General features: G+C 35.8%; 1 protein-coding gene across 1 annotated transcript in view; it reads left to right on the forward strand.

The window, feature by feature from the left end:
* Nucleotides 1–13,773: 13,773 nt before the first annotated feature.
* The window catches only part of LOC138704917 (centromere-associated protein E-like), a 284,997-nt gene continuing 284,631 nt past the window's right edge, over nt 13,774–14,139 (forward strand). The window contains exon 1 of the mRNA XM_069833317.1: nt 13,774–14,119. Coding sequence (XP_069689418.1) covers nt 13,969–14,119 — 151 coding nt within the window. The 5' untranslated portion in view covers nt 13,774–13,968. The remainder of the gene's footprint in view (nt 14,120–14,139) is intronic.

Genomic DNA, 14,139 nt, shown 5'->3' on the forward strand with positions numbered 1-14,139 from the left:
GAATGTCAGTTCTCGTAAAGTCATACTATCATTATTGTTCAAAGCTGCCGGTGGCCGATTAATTTTTTTATGTTAAAAATGATATAGTTTGGAGTACCTACTTTCAGTTTCAAATATATTTGTACAAAGTGTTCCCGTAGGCTTCCGCGGCTGGTGTACATGATGTGTGGATAAGCTTCAGGGCTTCCAGCGCGTTGTCTTGGTGTTAGTGGCTGACGTTTCGACCGCTGTGTTGTGGTCATCTTCAGAGCAGTTGTTGGATAAGGAAATAGTCTGCCAGCTCGTATATAAACAGGGTGTTTGAAAAATACGGGGCATAATTTCAGGTATGTATTTCTCACATGTAGACAATCAAAATAGTTCATTACAACATGTGTCCGGAAATGCTTTATTTCCGAGTTATGGCCTTCACAACATTGAAATACACCGGAACGTTTTTCTTTCCGCAGGTCGTTGTCATTACAGAAGATGTTCAAAATGTCCACCTCCTGCTTGAATACAGACCTCACATCGATGTCTCATTGACCTGCGAACACGATCCCAAATTCCAGGAGTATTGCGTATGTCCTTAGAACAAGCCACAATTCGATTCCGAAGGGATTCCAAATCAGGCACCGGAGACGTATAAACCAATGATTTTAAATGACCCCACAAGTAGAAATCGAGAGGGTTCAGATCAGGTGAGCGTGGAGGCCAAGCAATTGGGCCACCTCTACCTATCCATCGATCAGGAAACCTTCGATCCAAGTACCGGCGAGCCGTACGACTGAAGTGTGCAGGAGCGCCATCATGCAAGAAGTGAATGTGTTGACGATTGATCAGTGGAGTGTCTTCTAAAACATGAGGTATGGTGTTTACCAGGAAGTTTGTGTACGCCTGCCCCGTAAGTCTGTTTACAAGTAGCCTACATGGGGTCCAACTAATCGATCACCAATGATACCGGCCCACATGTTGAGGGAGAACCGCACCTGGTGATGAGATGGAACAGTTGCACGTGGGTTTTCATACGCCCATACATGATGATTGTGGAAATTTGTTATGCCATCTCGTGTGAACTGTGCTTCATCTGTAAATAATACTAAGGCAGGAAAGTTCGGATTTACACCACACTGCTGCAAGAACCACTGACAGAACCTAACTCGTGCAGGTTAATCTGCTGGTGACAGGGCCTGTACACGTTGCAAATGATAAGGATACAATTGATACTCTTTCAACAGTCTCCAGACAGTCGTATGAGGAACATTGACTTCGTGTGCTGATATAAGGAGTCATGTTCACAGCCTCCAGAATCTCCTCCTGTACTTCTGGAGTTGTAGATCTTGGTCGTCCCCTTCCCAAACCAGGAGAGTTAAATTTTCCATACTCGCACAGACGGTAATGGAGACGTACAAATGTCTTTCGATCTGGACATTGTCGCTGTGGGTACCTCTCCTGGTACAAACGACGAGCCAGCGCAGCATTGCCGTCCGCCTTACCGTACATGAAGTTTATCTCTGCCAGCTCTTGATTTGAATACATGTCGCACAGTCTAACACCTACACAACACTGAATGTAACCTTCGCCTCGGAATGAACTGTCAAAGTGCCCTCTTAATGTCTCCTTTGACGGCAACGTCCTGCGGAAAGAAAAACGTTCCGGTGAATTTCAATGTTGTGAAGGCCATAACTCGGAAATAAAGCATTTCCGGACACATGTTGTAATGAACTATTTTGATTGTCTACATATGGGAAATACATACCTGAAATTATGCCCCGTATTTTTGAAACACCCTGTTTATATACGAGCTGGCAGACTATTTCCTTATCCAACACTGCTCTGAAGATGACCACAACACAGCGGTCGAAACGTCAGCCACTAACACCAAGACAACGCGGTACAAGCCCTGAAGCTTATCCACACACCATATTTGTACAAAACTGACAACTTGGCTGTTGCCCTGTCTAGTAAACAATGAATAGAAGTGAATTTCAGGGGCCAACTACGTAGAGCTACTTCCTCTTTGTTTTACATAAACCCGACTTTAACTTTCAAATGTCCACGAAAGTTTCAAATCGTGAATAGTAGGCTATGTAAAGTGCAATAAATAATATTTTTGATTTATAATTTTAAAAACGTTTACATGATGTCTTTCATAGCGTTGCGTTAAAACTGTTTTTGTTGTGCTCCCTCCTAGATGTGTTATAGTCCGGTTGAATGCAACATCGTTAGGTGGCAGCGCTAGCGAGCTTGCTGCACGACCAGTCGGTTTCTATTTCCCGCCCATGAATGATTCAGAGGAGGATCTCCTCCCTATCCGTTCATTTACTTGCTTTAAAACTCTGCTAGTGCGCTGTTGTCTATGTGTATAACTGCAGTAGAGGAGGAATGGAGTGCCTTTCCTACACAGACAATCTCGCATCTTTATCACAGTTTTCTACAGCACATGAGCGCGCGTCGTTTGAAGTTTTTCTTATAGCTCTGAACTTTAAAATTATCGAATCTTCCTGGAATTTCAAGGCACATATTTTATTTGGTATTTACTTTCATAAGAAGAAAATGTGAAGAGGACGTTCCTCCCTTGCCTCCCCCGAAGAACCGCCACTGCCTAATACATATCCATGTAAAGACAGTTGTAATATTTCCTGTTACTTCGTATGATGTTCAGTTATACATAATATCTGAGGTTTATGATTTTGAGTTGTTAAAGAAGTTATCAATTCATCAGTTTTTTGTTTGAATCCCCTAATATTTTGATGAAGAATAGTGAAGTTACTGTGTTCGTTACTAGAAACATCAGAGCATTTAAAGTTTAGTTGAACTTGTTTCAAACACCTTACTGATGGGAGGTTTAACCTAAAAAAGGAGAAGCCCTAGCATTAATTAGCACAGGAATATTACAACTCTGCTTTTTAACATGGCTGCCTCTGATGCTATTAGCAATAAGAACCGAAAGGTGCTCCTTGCCTCTACCATTCAGATGCTGGCCATGTGATGTATATTCATACCTTCTTATAGGGCTTACATCTATCAAACCAATGTGTGATGCCCCAGGTCTCATCAGAGCCCGCTCAAGTCGCATATTCACACTCCGCACCCTCCTGTGAAGATACGGCTTGTCGTACCTGCTGAAAAGACTGAGAAATCCCACATTGGTATGGCTGCTCATTTCAATTATGTTGTTATCATCTTTCTCAATAGAATAGTTACAATCGTTATCAATACTATTACCTGGCCCGCCTATTATAACTACATGATCCCTCTTAGAAAAATCTGAACTCAATTCCATCATATCCTCAACAACATTCTTGAGAGGAGCATTAGGTTTACATACACTTGATACCTCAAACTCAACGCCCAGTTTCGATTTCAAAAATGAGGAAATACCTCTTCCTAGAAGGAAAGCTTAAAAGAATAACCTAAGCAAAATTGTCATGTACATATGACAAGAAGTCCTAGAAAATATACTGAAGAAAATGTTAATATTCCTAGGTTCTTTTAAATGCGACCCGCAAGATTGCCTATAAAATGAACGAATATGATTCGGATAATTTTATTAAATCCTTTTCCCAGTCTCTACACGTTGCAAAACTATTTATTATATCATAATATATAGAATGAAAGTAGGCCCTACCTGCAGTAAACAACCTTTACCTCCAAGCTTGTAACTTGGGTAAAACATGATCAAACGCGCTTTCAGTTTTTTTTTTTTTTTTTTTTTTTTTTTTTTTTTTTTTTTACAGCAGAGTATAACTATCGAACTGTGAACGTGAGGGCCAACAGCCGCCTGGTCTGTCTGAGCCTTTCAAGGGCTGTGGCACCACAGATTATTATTAGATATAACTGAGCATCCACGTGCAATAATGGGATAAGTAGTTACGATCATAGACAAATAAATATAGGGTACGATATATATTCATACTTACCCCATTATTGCATGCAGGTGCTCAATTGCGTTCTTTCATATCCTTCCAGTCAAAATAGTAACAACAATACGGCCTACCACAGAGTTTTGCGTTATTTTGGATGCGAGTGTCGAAATACAATTTTAATATGTTATTGCTATTACTGGGTTTGAAACGGATTTGTAGCGGTTTTATCCGTATGTACTTTAGCTTTATTACTAGCGAACCATTTATTTGGTTAATTCTTTTTCTTTTATAAGCTACAGCTCATCGTCTTCTTCTATAAGCAGTAAGGACACAAGGAGCAGAAATAAAGGATGCCGGTGTCGAAATACAATTTTAATATTTTATTGCTCCTACTTCTTACAAGCTACAGCTCATCGTCTTCTCTATAAGCAGGACGGACACAAGGAACAGAAATAAAGGATATTCATATTACATAATTTTGTTCATTAAGAAAGCACTCAACACTTAAAGATTTTTTTCTTCACAAAATATATTAATTACATATTAAATATAAGAGAAAAACACTTTTCAATAATTACAAATATAATATAAATAATACACTGCAATTACTTACGCTTTAGTTATATACAACAGAGAAACCTACACTTTTCCTCTAGAAAACAAAGATTTGTTAAATCATCGGGTAAAAAAACACGACATGGGTTAAATGGCATCCCACGAAACACAGCTTCCTATGCTCTCCACATTCAGAAGACAAAATATGACAAGGAGTAGGAGCAGGCGCGGCTCGCCGAGTGAAGGGAGTGAAGGGGCCCTTCACCTAAAATTTAAAATTAAATGCTATAAGATACATTAACGAATCGCATATGTAATATTTCATTCCTAAGTCTCAGTCTACTTGTTTATAATACTGTTGCAATGTATGTCTACTGTATTTTGTGACACTCTTTAGCGAGATATGACTTACCGAGTGAAGGGAAGAAGACAAAGAGCGAGCGAGGGTTCATCATGCTCTTTCTCTCTAGCAGTATACCTGTCAGTGGACATGAACAGAACGTGTCCTCCAAACAACGTCGTTCCCCTAACAGCTGGTTACCATGACAACGTGACGTCAAGTTCTCTCAGAAAACTGTGATTTTACTACCCGTGTGAAGGGATGTTTTCAACAACTAAGCATCCCCGCATCAGTGCTGTGGACTTCCGAACCAGTTATTAGCAAAGGCCACCCTCACAATATTGTTCGCTCCTCACCTTGACGCCTCCACCCACACCCACAGTATGGCTCTCTCTTTTTCCTTGTGCGGGTGTTAGACAGTTTTTAAGTGAAAGTTTGTTAAGCGTGTGTCTGTGATAATGAATCCAGTTAGTGATACTGTATGTGCGTTACTTGAGACACCGTTTTCCAGATGGAAAGACGAAGACAAAAAAGACATTTTGACAACAGGACGACCTACCACAGCATTAAGTATTAGTGTAAAAAAGAAAAAAACGGTAAATCTTATAATGTTAACTTCAAAAACTCTTGGTTTTCTGAATTTCCATGGCTATGCAGTAGCCCCTATTTAGAGAAATTATTTTGTTGGCCCTGTTTGCCTTTTAGCAATAATCACAATGTTTGGAATAAAGAAGGATTTTCAGATTTTAAGAACATAACGCGGGCTCTAAACAAACACAAAGATTCTGCCCAACATCTGAAATGCAAATTGCAACTCAACACTTTCCTGAAGAATAGGAATACAATTGCTGACGCCATTCGGGAAAATGCAAGGTTACATCTTGTCCATTTCAATGAAAATGTTCGCTTAAATAGGATTTTTTTCCAACTTATAATTGATTCAGTGCTATATTTAAGCAAACAAGAACTTGGATTTAGGGGTCACGATGAAAGTGTTTCTTCAATAAATCGAGGCAATTTCAAGGAACTACTTGCATTATTAATATCTAGGAGTCCGCTGGAAATTCAAAACCACTACTCTAAAATTAGCAATGTGTTCACCGGTGATTCTAAGACCATACAAAATGAAGTGCTAGACTGTATATCTGACTACATCAATGACCATGTGAAAAATGAGTTTCATAACACAACTTTTTTTGCTATTAAAGTTGATAATAGCACAGACTTTACTCAGACATCACAGTGTTCTATGATAATAAGATATGTAAATTCTGAAGGAATTATTGTTGAACGTTTCCTGGGGTTTCATAATGTTATTGCTGATAGATCCTCTGAAGCATTGTTCAGCCTTTTGGATGGGGTTTTATCAGAATTTGGTTATGAGAACAAATTGGTAGCACAGTGCTATGACGGAGCAAGCGTAATGGCGGGTCACTTGAACGGTCTCCAGAAGAAAGTTAAGGACAAAGCACCTCAATCTGTTTTCGTGCATGTTTAGCCCATCGGTTAAACTTGGTGTTGCAACAGAGTTTAGAATGCAATTCTAAATGTCGCATATTTTTTGCGAGTATCAGTGGGATTCCGTCATTTTTCCACCATTCATCAAAAAGAACACACGTAATAGATTCACTCTCAGCTAGATGTATACCAACCTTAGCAGAAACTCGCTGGTGTTCTAATTCAAAATTACTCAATGTAATTGTAGAGGATTTGGAAAACTTGAAACAAGCTTTTGAGCTAATTATGAATGACAAACTATCTGACAAGAAATCTATTCAACTTAGTAAGGGGTTTCTGAACGATATGAATAGTTTTGAATTTACCTTTCTGGCTGTAGTATTCAATGATATTTTTTCATTGACCGATGTTATACTTGATGTTCTACAGAAAAAATCGCTGGACATTACATAATGCATATACAAGATAAAAAGTACTTGTGCTGTAATAAACAATAAAAGAAATGACCAGTATTTCTCGGAATTATTTGAGAAAGTTAAAGGAATGACCAGCCTAACTCGGAGAAGAGAGTACAGTACCATGACAGAGGATGAGATTTTTCGAAATTTCAGAATTTTGTTTTTCGAGATTTTGGATACTATTTCAATGGAAATGAAAGTGAGGTTTCAAGACTGTGATAATTTGCAATTTCTCGGCCTTGTGGATACTTCAAAATTTGATAAGTATGCTAAAAATTTCCCTTCTACAGCACTAGAAAATTTACAACACTGCTATCCATTGATATTCAACAAAATTGACCGTTTGAAGAACGAACTGCGGCTACTGTATGCAGATGAGGTGAATAGGTCGTTATCTACCACGGAGTGTTTCAAATTGTGCCAAGAAAATAAGGATGTATTTGAGGAATCATACAAATTATTTGCCTTAGTTTTAACAATTCCATCTACAAGTGCATCTGTGGAAAGAAGCTTTTCGTGTTTAAATAGAATTAAGTCTTTTAGGAGGAATACAATTTCACAAGAAAGACTCACAGCATTGGCAAATATTTCTATTCAGAAAGAACTTTTGTGTGAACTGATGAAAGAGCAGCCATTTTATGAAGACATCACGGATAGGTTTGCTGCTCTCAAGAACCGGAGGATTGACTTAATATACAAGAAATAGGTGAGTTTGCATGTCCAATTTTTATAGGAGTGTATTTTTAAACTCTATTATCGTGCTATACTAACCCCATTTAGCCCTTCACCTCCTTGTTTGGGTAGGAGCCGCCACTGAGTAGGAGTCAGTTGTTGACAAGGCAGTACAAGCCATTGCTGGTTTTCTTGCACATTTACAGAACAACATGAACTCCAGATCCTCACCTACGAAACGTAAAGCTTATGATATTATCAAGACAGTGTTAATTTATTTTTTTTTTTTCAAGAAAATGCAGTTCACCGAAACTACAGTAAATAATTTAGGGACTTGAACAATAGGTTGTGTGAAACTGCATCATAAATGATAAACAAGTGTTTTGATGGAGTACTGAAAGAACTTCTAGAAATTAACAGCTCGGAGAGACACCATTTGTCTCGTTTCATATTTATTATCCACTGTTTCAACAGTTCCCTTTTTTTTTTTTTTTTTTTTTTTTTCAAAGGGAATCTGCAAGAAAAGAAAAATACTGTACACACCGCATGGTATGCCGGGCGTTGTTACACATTTATGCATGAAAAAGAAATGCTGCTAATTAACAAAACTATGAACTTAACTTCATAAAATTTAAATAAAATATGATATATCTTTTTCCTTCTGACATTGCAGTTATATGCGGCACACACAACAGGCATGTTTTTTCTTTGTTTTTTCGTAGTGCTTACCTCCGTATACACAATGTTGTAAGCAGACGAATTTTTACAACGGTGGGCTAAACGTCCATATCTGCCGTGTTTCGCGGTGGCACCGCAAAGAGCGCTGTACAGGACAACATGGCCACTCAATATTCTTCTCTTTTTAACCAACGAGTTAGTATCTAACTCGTTGTTTTTAACTCGTTGGCTTCAAGCAAAGACGTTGTAGTTATATCACAGTCTACTATATATAGTCGCGAAGCTTGAGGTGTTTTTTTTGCAAATCTCGTGATAAAGCGCTCCAAGCGGTTAGCAACTAGAAACAATAGACTGTCCATGGTCGACTTTGAACCACAGTCTAATATATACAGTCGCGCAACTTCAACACTTTTTTTGCCAACATTCACGACACTAGCGCTCAAGCGGCAGGCAAGGCACTGGTCATAGGGTTGATACAGCCAGCACGTGCTTTAAAGGTATGCGAGATGTTATAATAACGTTTTAATCATGCGTCGGAATAAAGGCAATGTGTGCAATGACGAAAATTGCAGTAACAGCAAGTTTAAATCTCCGAATTTGTCGTTCTTCAGATTCCCTAAAGACCAAGAGAAAATCATAACTCAGTCATAACCTACAATCCACGCTGTAGATAGCCTACGTATTGTGTTCTATAAAACATTTATTAGTTATCAGTTACCTATTTGTATGTCAGGAAGGAGAGTTTAAATAAAAACAAAGTAAATACCTGTTACAGTATATTATTGTTTTGCAGAGATCATGTGTAAATGTGTAACCATTCCGATTTTGGATAATGTATCTACAGTTTTTAATGCAAGTAATTCCATAACTTTTGTATTCGTGTTTTTTCTTTATATTTTTCCAAAGTTGAATGTTATATTGCATTCAAGTAGGGATTATGGTGTTAATTTTTTCAAGAATTCATGGCGTATTATAATCCTTTTGCAAAATATTCACTTCTTGAATAAATCCAGACTGTGTCGATAAATTTCTGATGTGTTGGTGTAGATTCATGTGGCAGACGTATTAAGTTCTCAAGAAATAAAAGAGCCTTTTTAAATTTAATACAAAAAGCAATCTTTTCTGTAATAATTTGCATGACTGTTATTGGTGTTGATTTTACATTACCAGTGATTATTTGAGCCGTTCAGAGCAGAAGTGTTATAAGTCAAAATTAGGTAATGAGGTTTAAAGTAAAAATTCTGTAAAATACAGCGCAAAGTAGCAATTAATATATTCTTCGTGCTATTCACTGACTACTAATAATTTAAATAAATTCAATATTAACTGCTACTTTGCGCTGTATTTTACAGAACGTTTACGTTAACCCCTCATTACCCATTTTTGACTTGCACCACTTCTGCTCTGAAAATAAAATTAGGCCTACATTTTCTGAGTTAATTGAAGTTACAATTTTTTCAACAAAGTTGTGTATCCATTTGTTCTCATCTACGTCATAATAACAGTAAGTGCATGTAAATTACGTATTATATAGGTAGGGTAAGTTAAAATTAAGCTTATGTGTGAAAATTGGAAATGTAATGTAAAATGCGGTAAACTTTCCATAAAAATTTAAACTATAATATCAGCACTATTAGCGACTCAAAATAATAGTAAAAAAATTGAAAAATAATTAACTTCATAAATCAATGTCTGTCAAATTAAGGTTTAAATCTTCCCCTTTTTTATTTTTAAGTTTACCTCAGCGGCCGAGTTTACCCCAATTTGCGGTATGGAAAATAGTTAATTTCTCAGGAAATAGGGAGAGGAGTTCACCACGCGATGTACCCTACGAGATATGCCCTACAATTTTGACTCTTCTCACAGGAAATATAGAGTTCCAATGGTTTATAAATATGTTTAGGAATGAATTGAATTAACCGTCCACGTACAAACAATTATATTATTTCAAACCATGATACGTGATCAGGGCCATGATTCAGTTGTAAGGAGCAGAACGAATTACGTTTATTCCCAGCTTCTGAAACTTGTAGATTAACTGCGTGTGAAATTCTTCCAGGATTCTAAAGTAGAATTAGTAAGAACCATATACACTTATTGTATAGCATAAAAATATAAAATAAATAACGCAAAACTCGTTTTCTGATGTGTTATCATATGTAGTATTCACACTTTTAACTTGCCTGCCGCTAGAGGGTTACTGTCGCGCCAGCTGTCAAATGTTGGCATATTTTATACGTATGAGTTGCGTGACTGAGTCTATTAGACTGTGTTTGAACCGTTGCTTACGGGATTACGTAAGCAACGGTAAGCAACGGTTTGAACTGTGTCGTATTTCTATCGAGTGCTAGCTCGTTGCGATTTCACATTGATGCTTGTGAAATGTTCGTTTTTGGTTATAATGAAAATGTTAATGGCTAAAATATAATAATTGGAATAATAATATGGGACAAGGAGGAGACTTTGTAATGCTATAAATTGTAGCAACAATAAGAGAAAGAGGCCAGAGTTATCCTTTTTCCGAAAGATTCAGAAAGGTTCCTGGGTTTCCACAAGAATGCCGTGCAGAAACAAAACTGTTAATTTGAAGTTCTTTGTGACTGTTAGAATACATTATATCCTTAAATTTCACAATGAAATGTTTCAGTCTAACCGAAAGGACATTAGATACCGGTTAAAGTTCTGTCACTTAGGCTGCTAAATTTCCAGAGAAATAAAGGTTAGGTCTACTTTTTTTTCAGAGGATATATTTTTAATTGTAGCTATTAATTTTGTTATTATTTTTATGTGTTCTTTTACTAAAGACGTAGAAAAATTAAGTTTGTTTTAATGAAATTTATTGATCACGTTTTATTTTCAATTCTGGTGGGATTATTATTGCTTAGGCCTACTTTTTTCTTCAAGGGATATGTTTTTAATTATAGCTGTTAATTTTGTTGTTATTTTTATTTGTTGCTTTACTAGAGACGTAGAAAAAGTCTGTAACAATAAAATTTATTGATCACGTTTTATTTCAAATTCTGGTGTGATTATTATTGCTTAACCTCATCCCACTTTGTTAACTACTTAAGCCTACACTACAAGTACCGGTACACGTAAGTTACTCCATTAATTCATATTTCCATTATTATTGTTGTAAAGAGAAATGCAAATTAATATTTATTGGTTTCATAGTTAATTATCGCTATAATCTTGAATGAGTGAAGATATTATAGTAAATTTCAGTTCGTTTTGCACAAACAAAAATTATATTAACTTATTTCTTTCAGGTATCTTTGAGTTTATGGTGGAATTTAATATACTTCATTAAAATAATAAATTAACTTCATGCATTTAATATTTCAATAATGGAAGGAAGGTGTTAATTTTTCTAAAAGAACACAACGAAAGTATAACATATTTTGTCGGAGAGAGCTCTGCCATGATAAGACGATTAGAGATGGCCGATATTTCACAAACCGATATTTTGTCACAGGTATTTTTTTGTCACAGATAAACCTGTGACTGATGATGCGAAATATCTGTGACAAAATATCGCTATCGAAATCTGCTCCGTATTCAGTACTCTGTGACTGTTGCAACGTCTGCGACTGATATTTTCTCCTCTACGTCGTGGGTTTGCGCATGTGCATGATACAATAACAGCAATCGGGCGGTGGTATTTGATTATTTTTTCGTGATATTTTGTTCAATATTATTTTTTTCAAAGTGATGATGTGTTGCAAAGTTATTAGCGGCATTATAATAATACAATCATGAATCTAACATTTTGTTTTCATATTAAGTCTATATGTTTTATAAATATTTTATATATTCCCCCGAGATCTTCACATTTTCATATTACTGTGAATATATATTAATGTATAAGTATTTTCCACTCAATTTTTACGCAGTAACAATATTTTTTTTAGTTATACTATTAATTACAAACAGAATAGTTACAGGAGCCTACATTATTTTAATAACTTTACATGTACTTCTGTCATTTATGTATGATCCAGTTTTAATGTATAGCTCAAACACGAACAGTGCAGGGTAGTATTCATTAAAATAATTAAACTTAAAATAAAATTATTTGTAATAAGTTCATTACCGGTATGTTTATGGTTATTAACTCTTAGGAAATCGCACAGTGCTTTCTAACATTGGTACTCGTGTGGGGTGTTATTTTACCCAATTAATAGGCCTAATCAATGTTCTAAACTTGACATTTAGTGATATTTATCTAGATATTGTTAAAATCATCAACTTGCAAGTAATTTTCAACTTTTAAATATAATAATATGGGGTATTAGCAAAAATTGTCGATTTTATAAATTCCAAAAAGATCTGACATCTAGCAGACACTGCTCCAACAAATCGTTCTCATTGCCCTTGCACACTTTTAAAATAGACCTACACTTACACATAAATGGGATAATTAATTACATTTGAAAATAAGGGGTATCAAACGTAAATCATGTTAGTTCATTCCGTATCACTGAACGTTATGCTCTTCCGAACTTTCGAAGCATTTCTCACAAGCCGACAACAGCACCTATAGAATTAAAACCGAACGAGACTAAACTAACCTTGAGGTAGTTTCCTTCGTATTACCCTTATACACCATGCATATACGAATCTGTGACAGGTTAGGTTTGGTTAGTTTAGGCTTTGTTATGCCTTAGATATACGATCAACTGCATCTCCACAAACAATCAAATTCGACGATTTTCACTTCCGAAATCACCGAAACTACCTCAGCGCTAGTTTAACCTGAGCAACTGTCTCTCCACAAAAAAATTCCTTATAAATGCAATGATTTTCACATCCGAAATTGCCGAAACTACTTCAGCGCTAGTTTCACCATCTTATTATAAATGATGTAGTGATTACACGATTTAAATAATAATAATAATAATAATAATAATAATAATAATAATAATAATAATAATAATAATAATACCATTGGTTACCAATACTTTATCTTGTGTAAAATCCTGTCTGAACAACTGTCTTGTTCTGTAATTATTTTCTATTGTTTTTCCGAATACTTACGTTTCGTTAATTTTTATTCTGACTCAATATTATAATGTTAATGCACGACTTAAAATAATTTATCGATTATATTATATACAATAAAAAGGATCAATTTTTAAAACGATTAGGATAATCACATAACCTCAATTTCTCCGTACCAACTACATTAAAAATTATCAACTGATTTCGTATCTACAATCAACTACGATATAACTTCTTGGTATATGTTAACTTTTTACATGTTACTGTTCAGTTAGATTAGTATTTATTTGTTAATGGTACATGTACATAATTTATTTGTTGGATTTTCCCATATAAACCACTGAAATGTGGCGTGTATAGAGAAATCGTATTCACATTGCACTGCTCTTCAATATTTCCTGTTAATTTTTATCGGTGTGACAAAATATCGGTATAATTCATGCATATTGTGCTTACTTAGCGATATAAAATATCGGTGTGACAAAATCACAGATAAAAGTCACAGATATTTAATTGTCACAGTCACAGTTGTCACAGATACTTGAAAATATCGTTTAAGCTCAACTCTAAAGACGATAGTAGCGATCCTAGTGGTGGGCAACTACCCATGTTTACATTTTTACTACACATTGAGCTTCGCGACTGTATATAGTAGACTGTGCTACTATATAGTGGACTGTGGTTATAAATCAAGTGATATCAAGTTACTTGGAGGTTAAGGTTGAGGTGTTGAGGTTGGCTGCTCTGCCTTGAAATCTACCAATCAGGAAAAAGAGTGCGGTATTCGAATGAAGAGGTAACGGTTATGTACGGGGTTCAGTCATCCTAAACAGACCGATTATATAAATATAGCCTATATAGTGATGGATGCTAACGAGTGATTGTGTTTGTAGCTGAATATTTACATGCGGTGTTAATTATTTCGTTGGTCACTTTTTAGACTTTCTGAATTTTTAATATGTCTGACAAAATAAAAGTTGCAGTTAAAGTTCGACCTTTGATAGAAAGAGAAGAGAGTGAAGGATTTGCTCTTCACTGGCATGTTAAGAACGACACAATTTTTCAAATTGATAACGAGGGGAAACAGAAAGGTGATACATTTTCGTTTGGTAAGTACTTAATTAAAATA

The sequence above is a fragment of the Periplaneta americana genome, chromosome 8, assembly GCF_040183065.1.
Source record: "Periplaneta americana isolate PAMFEO1 chromosome 8, P.americana_PAMFEO1_priV1, whole genome shotgun sequence".
In the NCBI taxonomy this organism is placed as follows: Eukaryota; Metazoa; Arthropoda; class Insecta; order Blattodea; family Blattidae; genus Periplaneta; species Periplaneta americana.